Here is a 13888-nt window from a genome sequence, read left to right as displayed (position 1 = left end):
GTGTTCCCCTTCAAAGTTCTCTAAGGTAAACAAGACCTTGTGCCCACATTGCTGCTCATCAAATATGGGCTATTAATGCTTTGTTTCTACCTGAGGAAAGTAGCAGGGGAGATAATGAAGAGCCCTTTTGCTCTGATTGATCAGTTCCTCCCTGAACCTCTAGTCCAGCCGTGCTCACTCCTTCCTCCCTCTCCAGGCTCTATTCCTGGCTCTCCACACTTCTCCACCATTGCCCCATCCCCCACTGAGTACCTTCTCAGCTCCCTCCAATCCTGCTTTTAAAAATATGTTGTCTTCTTCCACTAGAATGTGAGCTCCTCAAGTGCAGGAACTAGCTTTCTTTTTCATTTGTATTTACATCCCCGGCACTTAGCACAATGTCTGGCACATAGTTAGCGCCTAATAAATGCTTGACTTGACTTGAGAGGGATAAAATGTGAGAAGGCACACATTACAAAGGAGTAATTATGAAGAAATCTGGCGTGAAGAATGTGATCAAGGAAATGGAAAATGGGAAAAAGATGGGCTAGACCGATGGTGAGAGCAACAGAGGGCAGCCCATGTTCTCCATTGGCATCCACATGATATGAAGGGAAAGGGAGGGAGTCTTCTGCATGTTGAGGGGACTTTGTAAGGAACTGGGATAAGAGTTGCACAGGATGAACACCCATGGACAGGTGGCAACCTGCACCATTGCAAGGAAGACCCCCATACAGGATCCACTAGAGGACTGAATCATGAAATGGCATCACCAAGTCTAGAACAATGGTAAGGGACGACTGATTTTTCGGGCAGTTCATTCTCTTTCATCAGACCCCCCAGATTCTCTCTTGTCTACATTCGACACCATAAACAAAGAAATCAGTTACACAAGAGGAGGAATGTAATACTTTAAAAAAATAACAATAAAATTTCTTTTCACAATCACAAAAGTGTGATAATTTAGCAATATCTTGCTAATCACGTGATAGTCCAGATTAAGCACAGTGGTTTCTGGGGGGAAAAGTTCCTATAAATATCAGCCTCATTTTTTTTTTAAAGTGCCCAGGAAGGGCACTGGTTCTTGAAAGTTGGTTGAGATTCTTCAGTGACTCTGAAGACATGTGACGGCTCAGATGTCACTCTGGTGTTCTCTAGATTCGTCCAACCTAGTCATCCAACTGACAGAGCAAAGCCACCCCTCGCTTGATCCAGTGCTGGACAGGGAGGTCTGTTTCTAACATCATGGCGATGACAAAGTTGGTAGAGTGGCCAGTCGTGGACAGGGTCCCTTTCCGCTCACTTGTCTTGTAGAGGGGACACACATAGGCACTGGTCCTTATGATATGGGACTTCTCAGCTAGAAAAATGAAAGTGTTGAGTAAGTTTTCGACAGAAAACAATAGCCAGTAAAGACCAGTTATTCCTGGATAATCAGAATAGTTGGTCTTCTAAAAAGTGGACCTGCCTCAGCTCCAACAGCTGAGTAGCGGTCAAAACACTGCCCTGCACACTACTTGTTTACCTCTCTAAATATCTGATTAGGACCCATGACTTCACTATTCTACATGGAAGGGAGAGAGGAAGGGGAGAGGGAGGGAGGATGGAACTCTATCCTTTCTTTCCTCCATGAAAGCAGATCTTGCCACAGTTCTGCAACTTAGAAGCTTTGAGAATAGTACACTCAGTGGTTAAATGATTTGCCCGGGGTCACCCAGTTAATCTGTGTTAGAGGCATATGCCCATATATCAGAATCGATCAAGCAACAATCATTTATTAAATTCCTGTGAAGTACAAAGCATATGGGGTACAAGTACAAAGGGCGAAATCATCCCTACCCTCAAGGAGTTTACACTCTAACAAAGGAGATGTGTGTGTATGTATGTGTGTATGTATATATGCATATCTATAATGTGTATGTGTATATGTATATATATACGAAGAGAATAAATATAAATAAAACCAGGTAATTAAACACAAAGGAGTCTGAGAAGGAGAAAGCAAGCACTTGGGACTATCAGGAAAGGCTTCATGGAGAAGATGGAGCTCAAGCTTAGTCTTGAAGGAAAAAAGGAACTTAATGAAATGAGGAGGCAGTGCATTCCAGGGATGAAGGATGGACAGGACAGAGTTATGCGGATGGGAGGTGGAGCGCTGTGTGTGAGGAACAGAGAGAGGTGAGTTTGGCTGGGTCGCAGAAGGCAGGAGATGGAACAATTGTGAACGATGGCTGGTTGGTTGGTTGGTGACATTCATGCTCTAAGAAGACCAAAATGACATCATAGGAGAAACTGAGGCTGAAGATAGAAATCTATGATGGTATTGTTGTTATTCTGTCATTTTTCAGTCATCTGCGACTCTTCATGACCCCGTTTGGGGTTTTCTTGGCAAAGATACTGGAATGGAAGGGTTTGCCATTTCCTTCTCCACCTCCTTTTACAGATGAGGAAACTGAGACAAACAGGGTTAAGCGACTTGCCCAGGGTCACACAGCTACTAAGTGTCTGAGGCCAGATTTGAACTTAAGAAGATGAGTCTTCCTGAGTCCAGACCCACTGCTCTACTCACTGCATCACCTGGTGCCCCCGATGAGGATACCAAAAGAGCAAAACAGAAAAAACAAGGCCTAGGACAGAACCTTGGGGAATATCCACAGCTAGGTGATAGGATAGGGATGATGAATAAAGGAGCGGTCAGAGAGGTAGGAGGAAAGCCAGGAGGGAGCACTGTCACAAAAACCCAGAGAGAAGCAAGTATCTGGGAGAAGAGGGTGATCCATGGTGCCAAATACTGGGGATGAGGTTTGGTGAAAAATGACTGGTGATAGGACAAGGGGAAAGGAATTCAAGGGCAGAGGATAATGCACAGTTGAAACGGCCTCCTTCAGGAAACTGAAATCAGAGCTGATGTAACAGCCTGAGAAAGTCTGAGCAGTGAAGGCATTGGAGGTCTTGATGAGGACAGAGGATAGGTTCAGGAGGGATGACACGCAGGATGAGATGGATGATAGTAGGAGAGGAGAATGTCAGAATTTCTAATAAAGAAAGTAGAACCCTTGTAGGTAATGGCGAGGATCATTGTGTTACCATCCTATGTGCTCCTGAGGTGGAGTGAAGAAAGAAGTCAAAGCCTGAGGATTTGGAAGGTCAGGAGTTGGAAGGAAGAGCCATAGGAATGCTAACGTCCCCTGGTAATATACTATTTCTTCCAGCATGGCAATATTAGATTGCATTCATCTGTTGAACAATTTGTTCAACCATTCCCCAGTAGGATGGCAACCTATTTTGTTTCCAGCCCTGGTTTCTTCAAAGGAAAAAGGGATGCAGGATGTCATAGCAGTTAGGGTCTAAAATGGAATTCATTATGTTCTTCTTCTAAACTCTCCTTCCTTCCAAAATTCCTCTATTACTGTAGGAGAAATCACCATCCTCTCAGTCTCCCAGCCTCAAAACTAGCCATCATCCTCAGCTCTTCACTATCTTACCACCACCACCACCACCACCACCCCATATCTAATCTGTTGTTGATGTCTATCAGTTTCACCTCTGCAGCTTCTCTAGTCAATTTCACCTCTGCAGCATCTCTAGTCACTTTCACCTCTGCAGCATCTCTAGTCACTTTCACCTCTGCAGCATCTGGGGTGTTTTCACCTCTGAAGTATCTCTTGTCCATTTCACTTCTGCAGCATCTTTTGGCAATTTTATTTCTGCAACATCTCTTGTTGATTTCACCTCTGCAGCATCTGGTCAAGTTCACCTCTGCACTATCTCTGGCTGCTTTCACCTCTGCAAGATCTCTTGAATAGGCCCCCTTGTCTCCTCTAACACTGCCCCCTACCCTGGTGTAGGCCCTCATCACCTCACAGCTAGATTACTGCAATAGCTGCTGGCAGCTCTGCCTGCCTCGAGTCTCTCCCACTCTAGTCCATCTTCCATTTGGCCACTAAAGTGATTTTCCTAAGGCACACGTCTGATTGTGTCACCCTCCTTCTCAATAAACTCCACCATCTCCGTATCACTTCTAGGATCAGACACAAATCCTGTTTGGCACTCAAAGCCATTTATAACCTAGTCCCCCTCTCAACCTTTTCAATCTTCTTACACCTTATGCCCCTACTTGGTATATATACCAATATGCTACTTGTATATTAGAAACATGGCTGCTAAAAACTGTTCACGGCGCTTCACCTGCGGTCAACTATCAAAAACCAGGAGACAGACCTATTGGAAGGCCAAGTGTTTATGGTTTGCTTATGTCAAGATAGTCTCTTTTCATGTACCTGGTCTCTACAGTAAGCTTTCCCTCTTAAAATCACTTTTTAATCCGGACTTTTTTTTCTTCTAATTTATGAGGTTCAGGAATTTGGTTTTCAAATAGTGTTATTTGCCACCTAAAGTTTGACTATTTCTCCCTTTTTTGCATTATCTGTAATTGGAAGGCAGGAGATCTGGTTTAGATATTCCACTCTGCCCTTCATAATTTAGGTGACCCTATTAGGCAAGCATGATTTTATTGTGATCCAGGGTTCAGAAAGGAGGCCTGTGGAAAAGCAATAGTGGGAAAAGATCATTAGGAAGGACAATATGGTCATTCCAGGGAAGACAGCATGGGTTGTAGCTCTCACTACCCCTCCCTTAGGTCACAAGGTGTGCAGTCCAGGGCCCTGGCCATCCTTCTGGGTGGGCACCAATAGTCTTTTCCTGGTGGAAAGCAACAAAACAAACGAAAGCAAGCAACAAAACTTCTATGATTTTCAACAGACTTAAATCCATGGGGAAAGAAGAAAAAGGATTTCTCCCCACCCCCACTTTGGACACATTCTCTAGGATGCAGGGGAGAAAGAAGCAGAGCAGAATGACCTCAAACAATTGTCCTCCACAGCAAACATTTATGCTGAGGACCCTCAACACCTCATTTCCCTCCTCAAACCAATCCTCCTCAAAAAATAAGAAAAGCCAAGCAAGCAAATGCATCCCTATAGCCATCAACAAAATTCTAACGTAAAGATAAACTAGAGGGCAAAGTCACTCTTTGTCACTAAAAATATCAGCGAGAAATTCTGGGGGTTTGTTGTTGTTGTTTGGGAGGACAGCCACCATTTATCCTCCCGGATACTCTTAGAAACTTCGTGATTAGAAATACTTACTTGGTTTTATCCAAATGATGGGCATCAAATCAAAGAGAACTTTAGGATACTGTTCAGTGAGCAATCCTCTGCAGAGAGAAATAAAGAGAAAAGCTATAGGAAACAAACTGAGAAATGAAATTTTTAAAAATGCAACAAGCATTTGGGTATTTTACTGGAATTTTTATAAAGAACAACAGATAACTAAGAAGTGTATTGGATTTTGTTGTGGGTTTTTTTAAAAAAAAGAGAAAGGGATGGGGCAGCTAAGTGGCGCAGTGAGTAGAGCACTAGCCCTGAAGTTAGGAGCATCTGAGTTCAAATCTGGCCTCAGACACCTGACACACTTACTAGCTGTGTGAGCTTTGGGCAAGTCATTTAACCCCAATTGCCCTGACTTCCTCTCTCAAAAAAAAAACTGGAGAAAGGGATGAGGGAAATCCATCCCACATAAGCAGTAGCTACATTGCCAGGCACTGTACCACTAGCTGCGGGAGAGGGAGAAAAAGAAAGGAAGGGCGGGAGGGATAAAAAGAGAGGAAAAGAGAGAAAGAGAAGGAGGAAGGAAGGGGGAAAAAGCAAGAGAAAGGGTAAGAGAGAGAATCCCTGCCCTCAAGAAGCTTACATTCTATCAGAAAAAACAATTTATACATATTCAAATATATGCAATGCCATATATACTGTATATAAATGTACAGAATGAAGATATACAATATAAAATACATACAACATAAATACAAGATAATCAGAGGGGAAGTACTAGCAGCTGGGGAATAAGGAAAGATTTCTACCAGAAGTAGGCCAGGCCAATAGCAGAGGTATGGAGAGAACAGAAAAACTTAAAACAATGTGCTATGACAGGCTCTCAGGCCTAATTCTAGTTTAGTTCCCCAGTTCCCTCAGTGGCTAATGCCTCTGCTTTCAGATCAATGTCCATCTATTCTCTCCATGTACATCATCGTTTATACGCCGTCTCCACCATTAGAATGTGAGCACCTTGAGCGCAGAGCCCTGTCTTTTGTCTTACTTTGTATCTCGGATGCTCAGCACAGTGCCTTGCACACAGTAGGCACTTAATAAATGCTTGTTGACTTGGTCCAACCCATACCAGAAAAGCATCTCTACAATCACATGGCCAACAAGCAGCCATCCAGACTCCACGTGAATTCCTTTGGTGAGACAGGACCTCCCTTCCTCTCCTCAGCATCCCTCGAAGGCAAAAACTGCTTCTTTACATTACCCCCATGCTGAGTTCAATACTAGGTATTAACTGAGTGGTTGGAATGACATCACCATGTTCTAGTATATCGAGAGTCTGAACTAACCTCCTTCTGTGCCAACGGGCTCCATCGAGGTACAAGCCGTGGATGTAAACGCCATCTGTGGGTGGCTCCTCAACTGAGTCTGCAGGAATCACCTGAAAGAGCAAGGGCAGTTAGGAGGGCTGACACACCTGTTACCTCTCTGCGGGGCACCTGGGAAAAGTCAGGGCCAGGCGTGTCAAAAGATTTAAGGTTCTGAGTTTGTAAATCTTCTGATAAGGTGAAGCATGTGGCTTTCCGGCACTAGGCCCCCAAGCTCTGATTAACTTCCCTTGAATTCAGTCTTTCCAAGATTTCTCCTATATTGCAATTAAAGCTGGCACCTAATGAATGAGTGAATGGACAGATGAATGAATGAATGAATGAATGAATGAATTCTGGCCTCACTGAAACAGACTCAACTTTGCACAAGAGATAATCCAATGACAAAGATGTGATAGGGCCTTTATTTAAATATCCAAATTAATTTGCTTGCTTCTGGGTTTTCGCAACATTACAAAAACTGGAATGTTCAGTGCTTAGCCTCACACAAAAAAATATCTATAGTTAGAATTTTACAAGAAAGCCTGGGAATAACTCTTCTTCACACAAGCATCAAAACAAGAGCAAAGCATTTCCAAAACATAAAACAAGCGTTATCCATGTGTGGGAGCTCTAACAATTAGAATATTGTAGGTTTTCATGCTTTCTTGTGAAAGCTCACATATTCTCACATATTCAAACTCCCTTGGATTTTTCCAGGCAGAGGTGTAACTAGCTGAGTCTCTGCTAGAAGCGAATTCTACCCTAGGGAAAGAGTAAGTACAGAGAACAGCCCTACTATGCGTAGCCTGATCCCCAGAAAGTCCTGGCCCTGAGCCCTGCCAGGCTTGGGGAGAAGGTGGACCCTGGCCAAGGCTGCTAAAACCAAAGGACCTTGGAGGGGGGGCAACCACAGAGCAGTCACAGCCATACTTTCTGAGGGCCTCCGAGGAGCCAGGGAGAAGGCATCCCATCCCCATGTTGTTACAGCTCTGCCCTCAAGTGGTTTGAAGTCAGTCCTGAGGTGGCCTTACAAGATAAACCACCTTGTAAGAATAATTTGGCACACATGCCAAATAAATGCTGGAAATCACCATTATAAAGGGTTTTTTAAAGCTTCATAAAACCATAGATTCAGACATGTAAGGGGCTTTAGAGGCCAACCCCCCATTTTACAGATAAAGAAACTGAGGCACAGAGGGGTTGTTACTTGTCGAATCAAGTTATATCTTTGTAAAGCATTTAGCACAGTGCCTGACACATAGGAGGTACTATAGAAAAGTCAGTTATTACTAGCTATTATTGTCCAAGGTGATACTGTCTGAGACAGGATTTGAATTCAGGCCTCCCTGACTGCCCCCCTCCACATTCTCTATCCCCTGGAAATGTCAAATCAAATTGTATCTATCACTGACATTTCTAGTGATGGACGACAAAAACATGGAAAATCAAGGCCAGGGGACAGTATTGGTGTTCTGACCTGCCACTCACACCACAACAAAACCCCAAGCTGAACACTCACAATAGCCTTTCATGGAAAATTATCAGATTCAATAACACTTCTGTCACAAGGACGAGATACAGAGAACATATAGGGAGCCCAGGGAATAAGTAAAAAGTTGAATGCTAGTTCTGAAGGCCTCCCAAGACAAATCCTCTTCCCATGAACATAATATACCAGTGAGATCAAAGAGTGGCTGACTGTACCTGAAATTCATACCCCAGCAAATCAATTGGGATCGTGTATTTTCGAGCAAAATTCTGCATGGCTCCCGTTAAAAAGGCCTGGGTGAAAAAGAAACCTGAGAGCCAAAACACATTGGGTTTTCCTTGTTCAAACCAGACCTATGAAGGAAAAGACAACAAAATTACTTCCTTTTTACAACTTACATGAGTTTCATCTGGTACCATCTTATTACTTCTATACAGATTTTTTTTTTTGCCAGACTTGTGATTTCATTGATATTGGGAACTCCCAGTGAGAAAACCTCCTCTGTCAGTGTAGATCTATACCTATTCTGCAACTTAATAATCTTACAGAATTATCTGGGCCCCTGAGTGAAGAGGAGATGGGCTCACTTCAGGTCACAAAAAGGCAGGGCTCAACCCCAGGTCTGCCTGATGCTGAGGCCTGCTCTTGTACCAAGACCTTGCTGCTTGCCCTGCCTACCCATGTTTCTTGTTATGCATTTCTCTAATGACACCTTTGGGTGGCACAGTTCTTGTGGAGTGGCTTCCCAAGATACATGCACTTAGAGGCCAGATTTTTCAGTGCACAAGGATTTAGATTCCACCACTCTGAAGATATTAAACACCTTCTGGTAGGCTCTGAATGGCAGATTTTTAGGATATGAGCGGGTTTCTCATTTCCTCCTCCCAAAAGAAAAGACCAATCAGCTGGGAATCAGGTTTTGTTTTTGTTTTTTTACCTGTAAACAGTTCAGCCTGCAGAGAAAGTCTGTGATGTAGCTTCCCAGGGGTTTGAGGCTCGGATAGGAGCGCTTGGCCCACGTTTCTGGCACCTTCCCCATCATCAGGCTGCTGGACAAAGCCTCGAGCTCGGAATCCATAACCACCAGCCCCTTGATGGCTTTCTCGAGGTTGCGCAAAGTGCGGCGGATTGTTCTGCTCAGGCTGAAAGTTGGAAAGCTTAGTTATTGATACATGCCTATGGGACAGTGACAGTAAGAACACTGCTTCCTAGTGAATGCTAGAAGATGCATCTTTGCCATGAGTCCACGGCCTTTCATCTCCAGCCACCACTCACAGCTGTCTCTCAGTTACATAAAGGGCCAAAGACAATATTCTTTAAAAAAGGGATATTTCAAGGGCAGCTTAGGTGGTGTAAGGGATAGAGCACTGGCTCTGGAGTCAAGAGGCCCTGAGTTCAAATCTCACCTTGGACACTAAACTGGCATTAACGTGTTAGCATCATTCGTATTCTCTCTCTCATCTTTTCCTCTGGGTTCTGATCGAAATCCTTTGAGGACAAGTCACTATATCACCATTATGTGCACAGATGGATGAAACAGTTACTTTTTTATCACAGAATAGGAGTCCTGGGATGTGAGCTCACATCCTATAGACTCACTGAAGGGTCCTTGGTACAATTCCAATGACAAAAAAGATAACAGGGATGACGTACACCTCATCTTCTGGCCACATCATTTGGTTTTCTTCCATTATATTTTGAAAGTCTTTTGTTTCATGGCGTTTGAAGATGAGAACATTGATCAAAACTGTCCTTAATTTCTTTTGAATCAGTATTATGGCCAGGAAGGTGTGGGCAACAGTCCTGTGGTCATCAGTTCTGTGGTCATGATGCTCCAAGGCCGATACAGAATATTGGTTGAATTCTCAAGGGTGTTGGGGTGGGGTTTGGAGGTTTTGGGGGAAGCAGGAATGCAGGCATTTGTCATTATAGTTAATAAAGGAGGGTGAGCTCAATTTTTGCAATGAGGTGTCACCGTTTGGTGCATGCATTCATTATATAACCAACATCGGTAAGCCTCACCTCCTTAAGGGTAATTTTAAGATGCAAAACAATTGTTCACCTGCACTGGTACAGGGAATCTCCGCAGTGGGGAGAGCCAAACCCAGTGAAATAACAGGTCAATGGTATTTTGTTATCTTTTTAAAGCAAGTGTTTAAAAAGCTGGAATCAAAACAAAACCAAACCAAAAGGCTAGAATCACTAAGAATAGATCGGTTGCTTACTTGTTAAATCTCTCCATTTCCTGCACCAAAACCGTATTCATGCTTTCTTCGTATCTTACAGGATACTTCCATAAGGCTGATTCAATGTCAAAGTCTAGGGGGAGCTAGGACAATGAATTTGTAAATGGTAAGTTACTCTCTGAGACAAACAGGGTGCTTCCTATGTGATTATTCACGGTCCTAGAAACGAATCGGGGTATTACTGAGTGGATCTTGCTCCCATTTGTACCAAGATGGGCTCTGGGAGGCGATCCTGCCCAACCTCCTCATTTCAGAGAGGGAGAAACTGAGTCCCATGGAATTTAAGGGACTGGCCCAAGATCGCACTGGAAGCAAAGGTCAGTGGCAGGCTTCAAATCTAAGTGTGCTAGAGGACTCTGGAACCCAAGATCTTTGCATGACATCCCACCCCCTTCAAGTAGTAGATAAACGTGTCTTTTATAAACAGATGCTCATCCCTCAGTAAATTAAAAGTTTTTAGATCACAGAATGGGCATTTAGGTGGCTAAGTGAATCTAATGGTAACCTTGGAGTCAGGAAGACTCGAGTTCATATCCAACCTCAGACACCTACTGTTTGACGCTGGGCAAGTCATTTAGCCCATCTGCCTCTGTTTCCTCATCTGTAAAATCAGGATCATAATAGCAACCTCCCAGGGTTGACGTAAGAATCAAATGAGATAACATTTGTAAAGAGCTTTGCATATATACCTTCAAGTGTGCATGGAAGGTTAGGATTGGTACTGTTATGAGGTTCACAGACCTAGAGCTGGACGGGGCCACCTCTGAGGTCGTCCAGCCCAAGCCCCTCCTTTGACAGAGGAGGGAGGTGAAGCGTTTTGGCCAGGGTCAAAGGTGGGATTTGAATCTGGAGCCACTGACTCCTAAAAGCACCACACACTTACAAGGACCAGGAGAACTCCACCTTAGAGAAATCCACAGTAAAGGGAAGAATCTTCCCGTCGAGTGGATCATTTTTCTGTTTTGTGAATCTCCGTTTTTATAATAACAACAGTGCCAGCTGGCACTTGTGGAGCGCTTCGCAATCACCTCTTTTTATCCTCCCCACAACCCTGAGAGTAGATGCTGCTATTTATTATGCCTGTTTTATAGATGGGACACTGAGGCAGGCAGAGGTCACCAGGGCCACACAGATCTTATAAGCTCTTTGGTGTTAAAAATGCAATTTGATGAGCATGTCTTAAATACCCACTATGCACAAGGCCCTGGGGCTACAGAGACAAAAAGGAAAAAGAAAGACCCCAAGACCCGTCTTCTGGACCCTTAGGTGCTACTACATGACCGGCAGAAAGATAAATGAATAGAACGCGCACATGCAAAACAATCCAAGTTTAGTGGCTGGGAAGTCTAGAAAGGCCTTTCATTGGATCTGCTCAGAAAAAAACCCAGAGCAATTTGGGAAACAACCATAAAAATCACTAGAAAGAGAACTATTGAGAACATGGCCTGCACTGTTTGTAAATAAACTTCATGAAAAGATGAAGGGGCCGAGAAGTCACCCATCGCTGCAACTTGGATTTACCTTAAGAGAACAAGCCTAGCCACGCTCCAGGGGGCTGCCATTTCTAACAGCCAAAACAATCTATAGAAACCTATTTCCTTGAGAGAAATATGTTAAAGAGAATGCGGCCTTTTTGCTGAATGATAAAAAGACCACAGGGCCCAGCCGAGATACCGGAGTTCAATTCCTCGTTCTAGCTGGGTAACCTGCAGCGAATTACTGAACCTCTCTGACTCAGTTTCTTCATTTGAAAAAAAATAGGGCTCATAATACTTGTACAACGGAGCCCACAGGGCTGTCAGGAAGATGATGCTAGGTAAACCTTAACGTGTACTAGTGAGATGTCATCTGCGCTGGCTTCCTGCGAGGGATCTTTTTAAACTGTGAAACAAACTGAAACAAACCACTTACACTCACTGGGTCACCTGCAATCAATTCAACCACAATAACAAAATAATCATGTACTAATAATGTCGCTGTAATGATGACGACGATAATGCCCGACCAGACTACGGACTACACACAGCACCTCACCGGAGGCCCCGATCAATCCTATTAGGTGCAGACGTCAGCATTATGATGCCCATTTTATACATCAGGAAGCTGAGGCTCAGAGAAGCAAGTGGAAGGCCGCCAAGTCAGAGGACCTGGATTCCGATCCAGCCTCCATCACCTCCACCTATACAAGGTATTTCCCCTCCCTGGGCCTCAGTCGCCCTATCTGTAAAATGAGGTGGTTGGACTGACACCCTCCGAGATCCCGTCCAGCTCTTGCTCGGGAGTCTGATTCCTTGCCCACATTCATACAGCTGGCTAGCACCAGCCATGGCTAGGGCTCCTTGCCTACCTGTCCTGTCCCACTCTACCTCTTGTAACTTTGCAACCCTCAGGTCCAGGGACAGAGATCTGGGTCTGTGCTGCTCCAGAGATGGGCACAACACAATCTGCCCAGGGAGGACAAGACCACACGCTCTAAAGAAGGTGCTGGGCTTCTCTCTTACCCACCTTTCCAAGAATATCGCGGGTGATTTCCAGCAGAGTCGCGTCGGTGCTGGCCGATGACCCAGACTGGGTGGTACCCCCTTGGGTTAAGAGCAGAGACTCAAAGAGGGTTTTGGTTTGGTGGAGGTCTTTGGAGATATCAACATTTTCATGCAGCCCAAATATCTCAGGGTGTTGAGTGAACGGAAGTTTCTGCAGGAAAACACAAGATCATTCGCATGATGCAGGGATACACCAACAAGGGGCCTAGAGAGCAGTCTCAAACATCACCTGAAGACCCTGACTGGAACAAAAGGAGGGAATACTGATGCTAGCATTCATAAGGTGCTTTACAGAAACCCTGGCAGGCAGACGCTATTATTGTCCCCACTTTGGAGATAAGGAAACTGAGGCAAACAGACCTTAAGTGACTTGCCCCGGGTCACACAGCTGGTAACTGGCCAGACTTGAACCCAAGACTTCCTATATCAAAATATGGTCCTGTATTCCATGTGCCAGCTACAGTGTGAAGTGTTTGGGATACACAGGATTACAGCGGGCTTCCAGACCCCTGCCTCAGCCCCAAGAGTTACCTTAATAAACTCAATGTAATCATCATACGTCCCCCGAGGAGGGGCATAGTAGTTTCCACTGGGAGAAAATACATAATGAGGGTTCTCGATGATTTCTGGGTTGTAAAAGTCAGCCAGGATGGTGAGCAGGAGGCGCCTGTCCCAGTCATCGGTCACGCGCCCGCCGTAGTTACACTCGCCAGTGAGGTACGAGATAGCTTCAAAGGGAACCATCTCATACTCATTTACAAATAACTGAAATCAAGAAAAACGAGGACACTTTTAGGGCGTCTCTACCTCATCCCAGCTTCCGCAATGTTTTTGGTTTTGCTTGCCTAGATGTATTGGTTCCAAGGGAGGATTTCTACTTTGAAGGAAAGAGAGAATTCATGAGTAGTGAAAGCGATGAAAGAAGAATGCATTAATGAAACTTTTACAAATACACAGATGAAAGAAATTCAAAAGGAAACACAGACAAGCCAGTCTTGTTACTATGATATTAAATTTGGAATTTTGTTCAGTCGTTTTCAATCATGTCCGACTCTCCATGACCCCGTTTGGGGTTTTCTTGGCAGAGATACTGGAGTGGTTTGCCATTCCCTTCTCCACCTCATTTTACAGAAGAGCAAATTGGGGCAGAGTTAAATGA

The 13888-nt window shown here is 44.3% G+C and overlaps 1 protein-coding gene across 1 annotated transcript in view; it reads right to left on the bottom strand.

The window, feature by feature from the left end:
- Nucleotides 1-868: 868 nt before the first annotated feature.
- Nucleotides 869-13888, bottom strand: part of DNAH12 (dynein axonemal heavy chain 12) — a 151200-nt gene continuing 138180 nt past the window's right edge. The window contains 8 exon segments of the mRNA XM_036739678.1: nt 869-1339; nt 5127-5194; nt 6431-6522; nt 8156-8293; nt 8878-9082; nt 10166-10269; nt 12692-12880; nt 13261-13494. Coding sequence (XP_036595573.1) covers nt 1149-1339; nt 5127-5194; nt 6431-6522; nt 8156-8293; nt 8878-9082; nt 10166-10269; nt 12692-12880; nt 13261-13494 — 1221 coding nt within the window. The 3' untranslated portion in view covers nt 869-1148.

This window comes from Trichosurus vulpecula, chromosome 9 (assembly GCF_011100635.1).
Source record: "Trichosurus vulpecula isolate mTriVul1 chromosome 9, mTriVul1.pri, whole genome shotgun sequence".
Lineage (NCBI taxonomy): Eukaryota > Metazoa > Chordata > Mammalia > Diprotodontia > Phalangeridae > Trichosurus > Trichosurus vulpecula.
The sequence above is the reverse complement of the archived record's forward strand: the minus strand, read 5'-3'. Positions and strand labels throughout refer to the sequence as shown.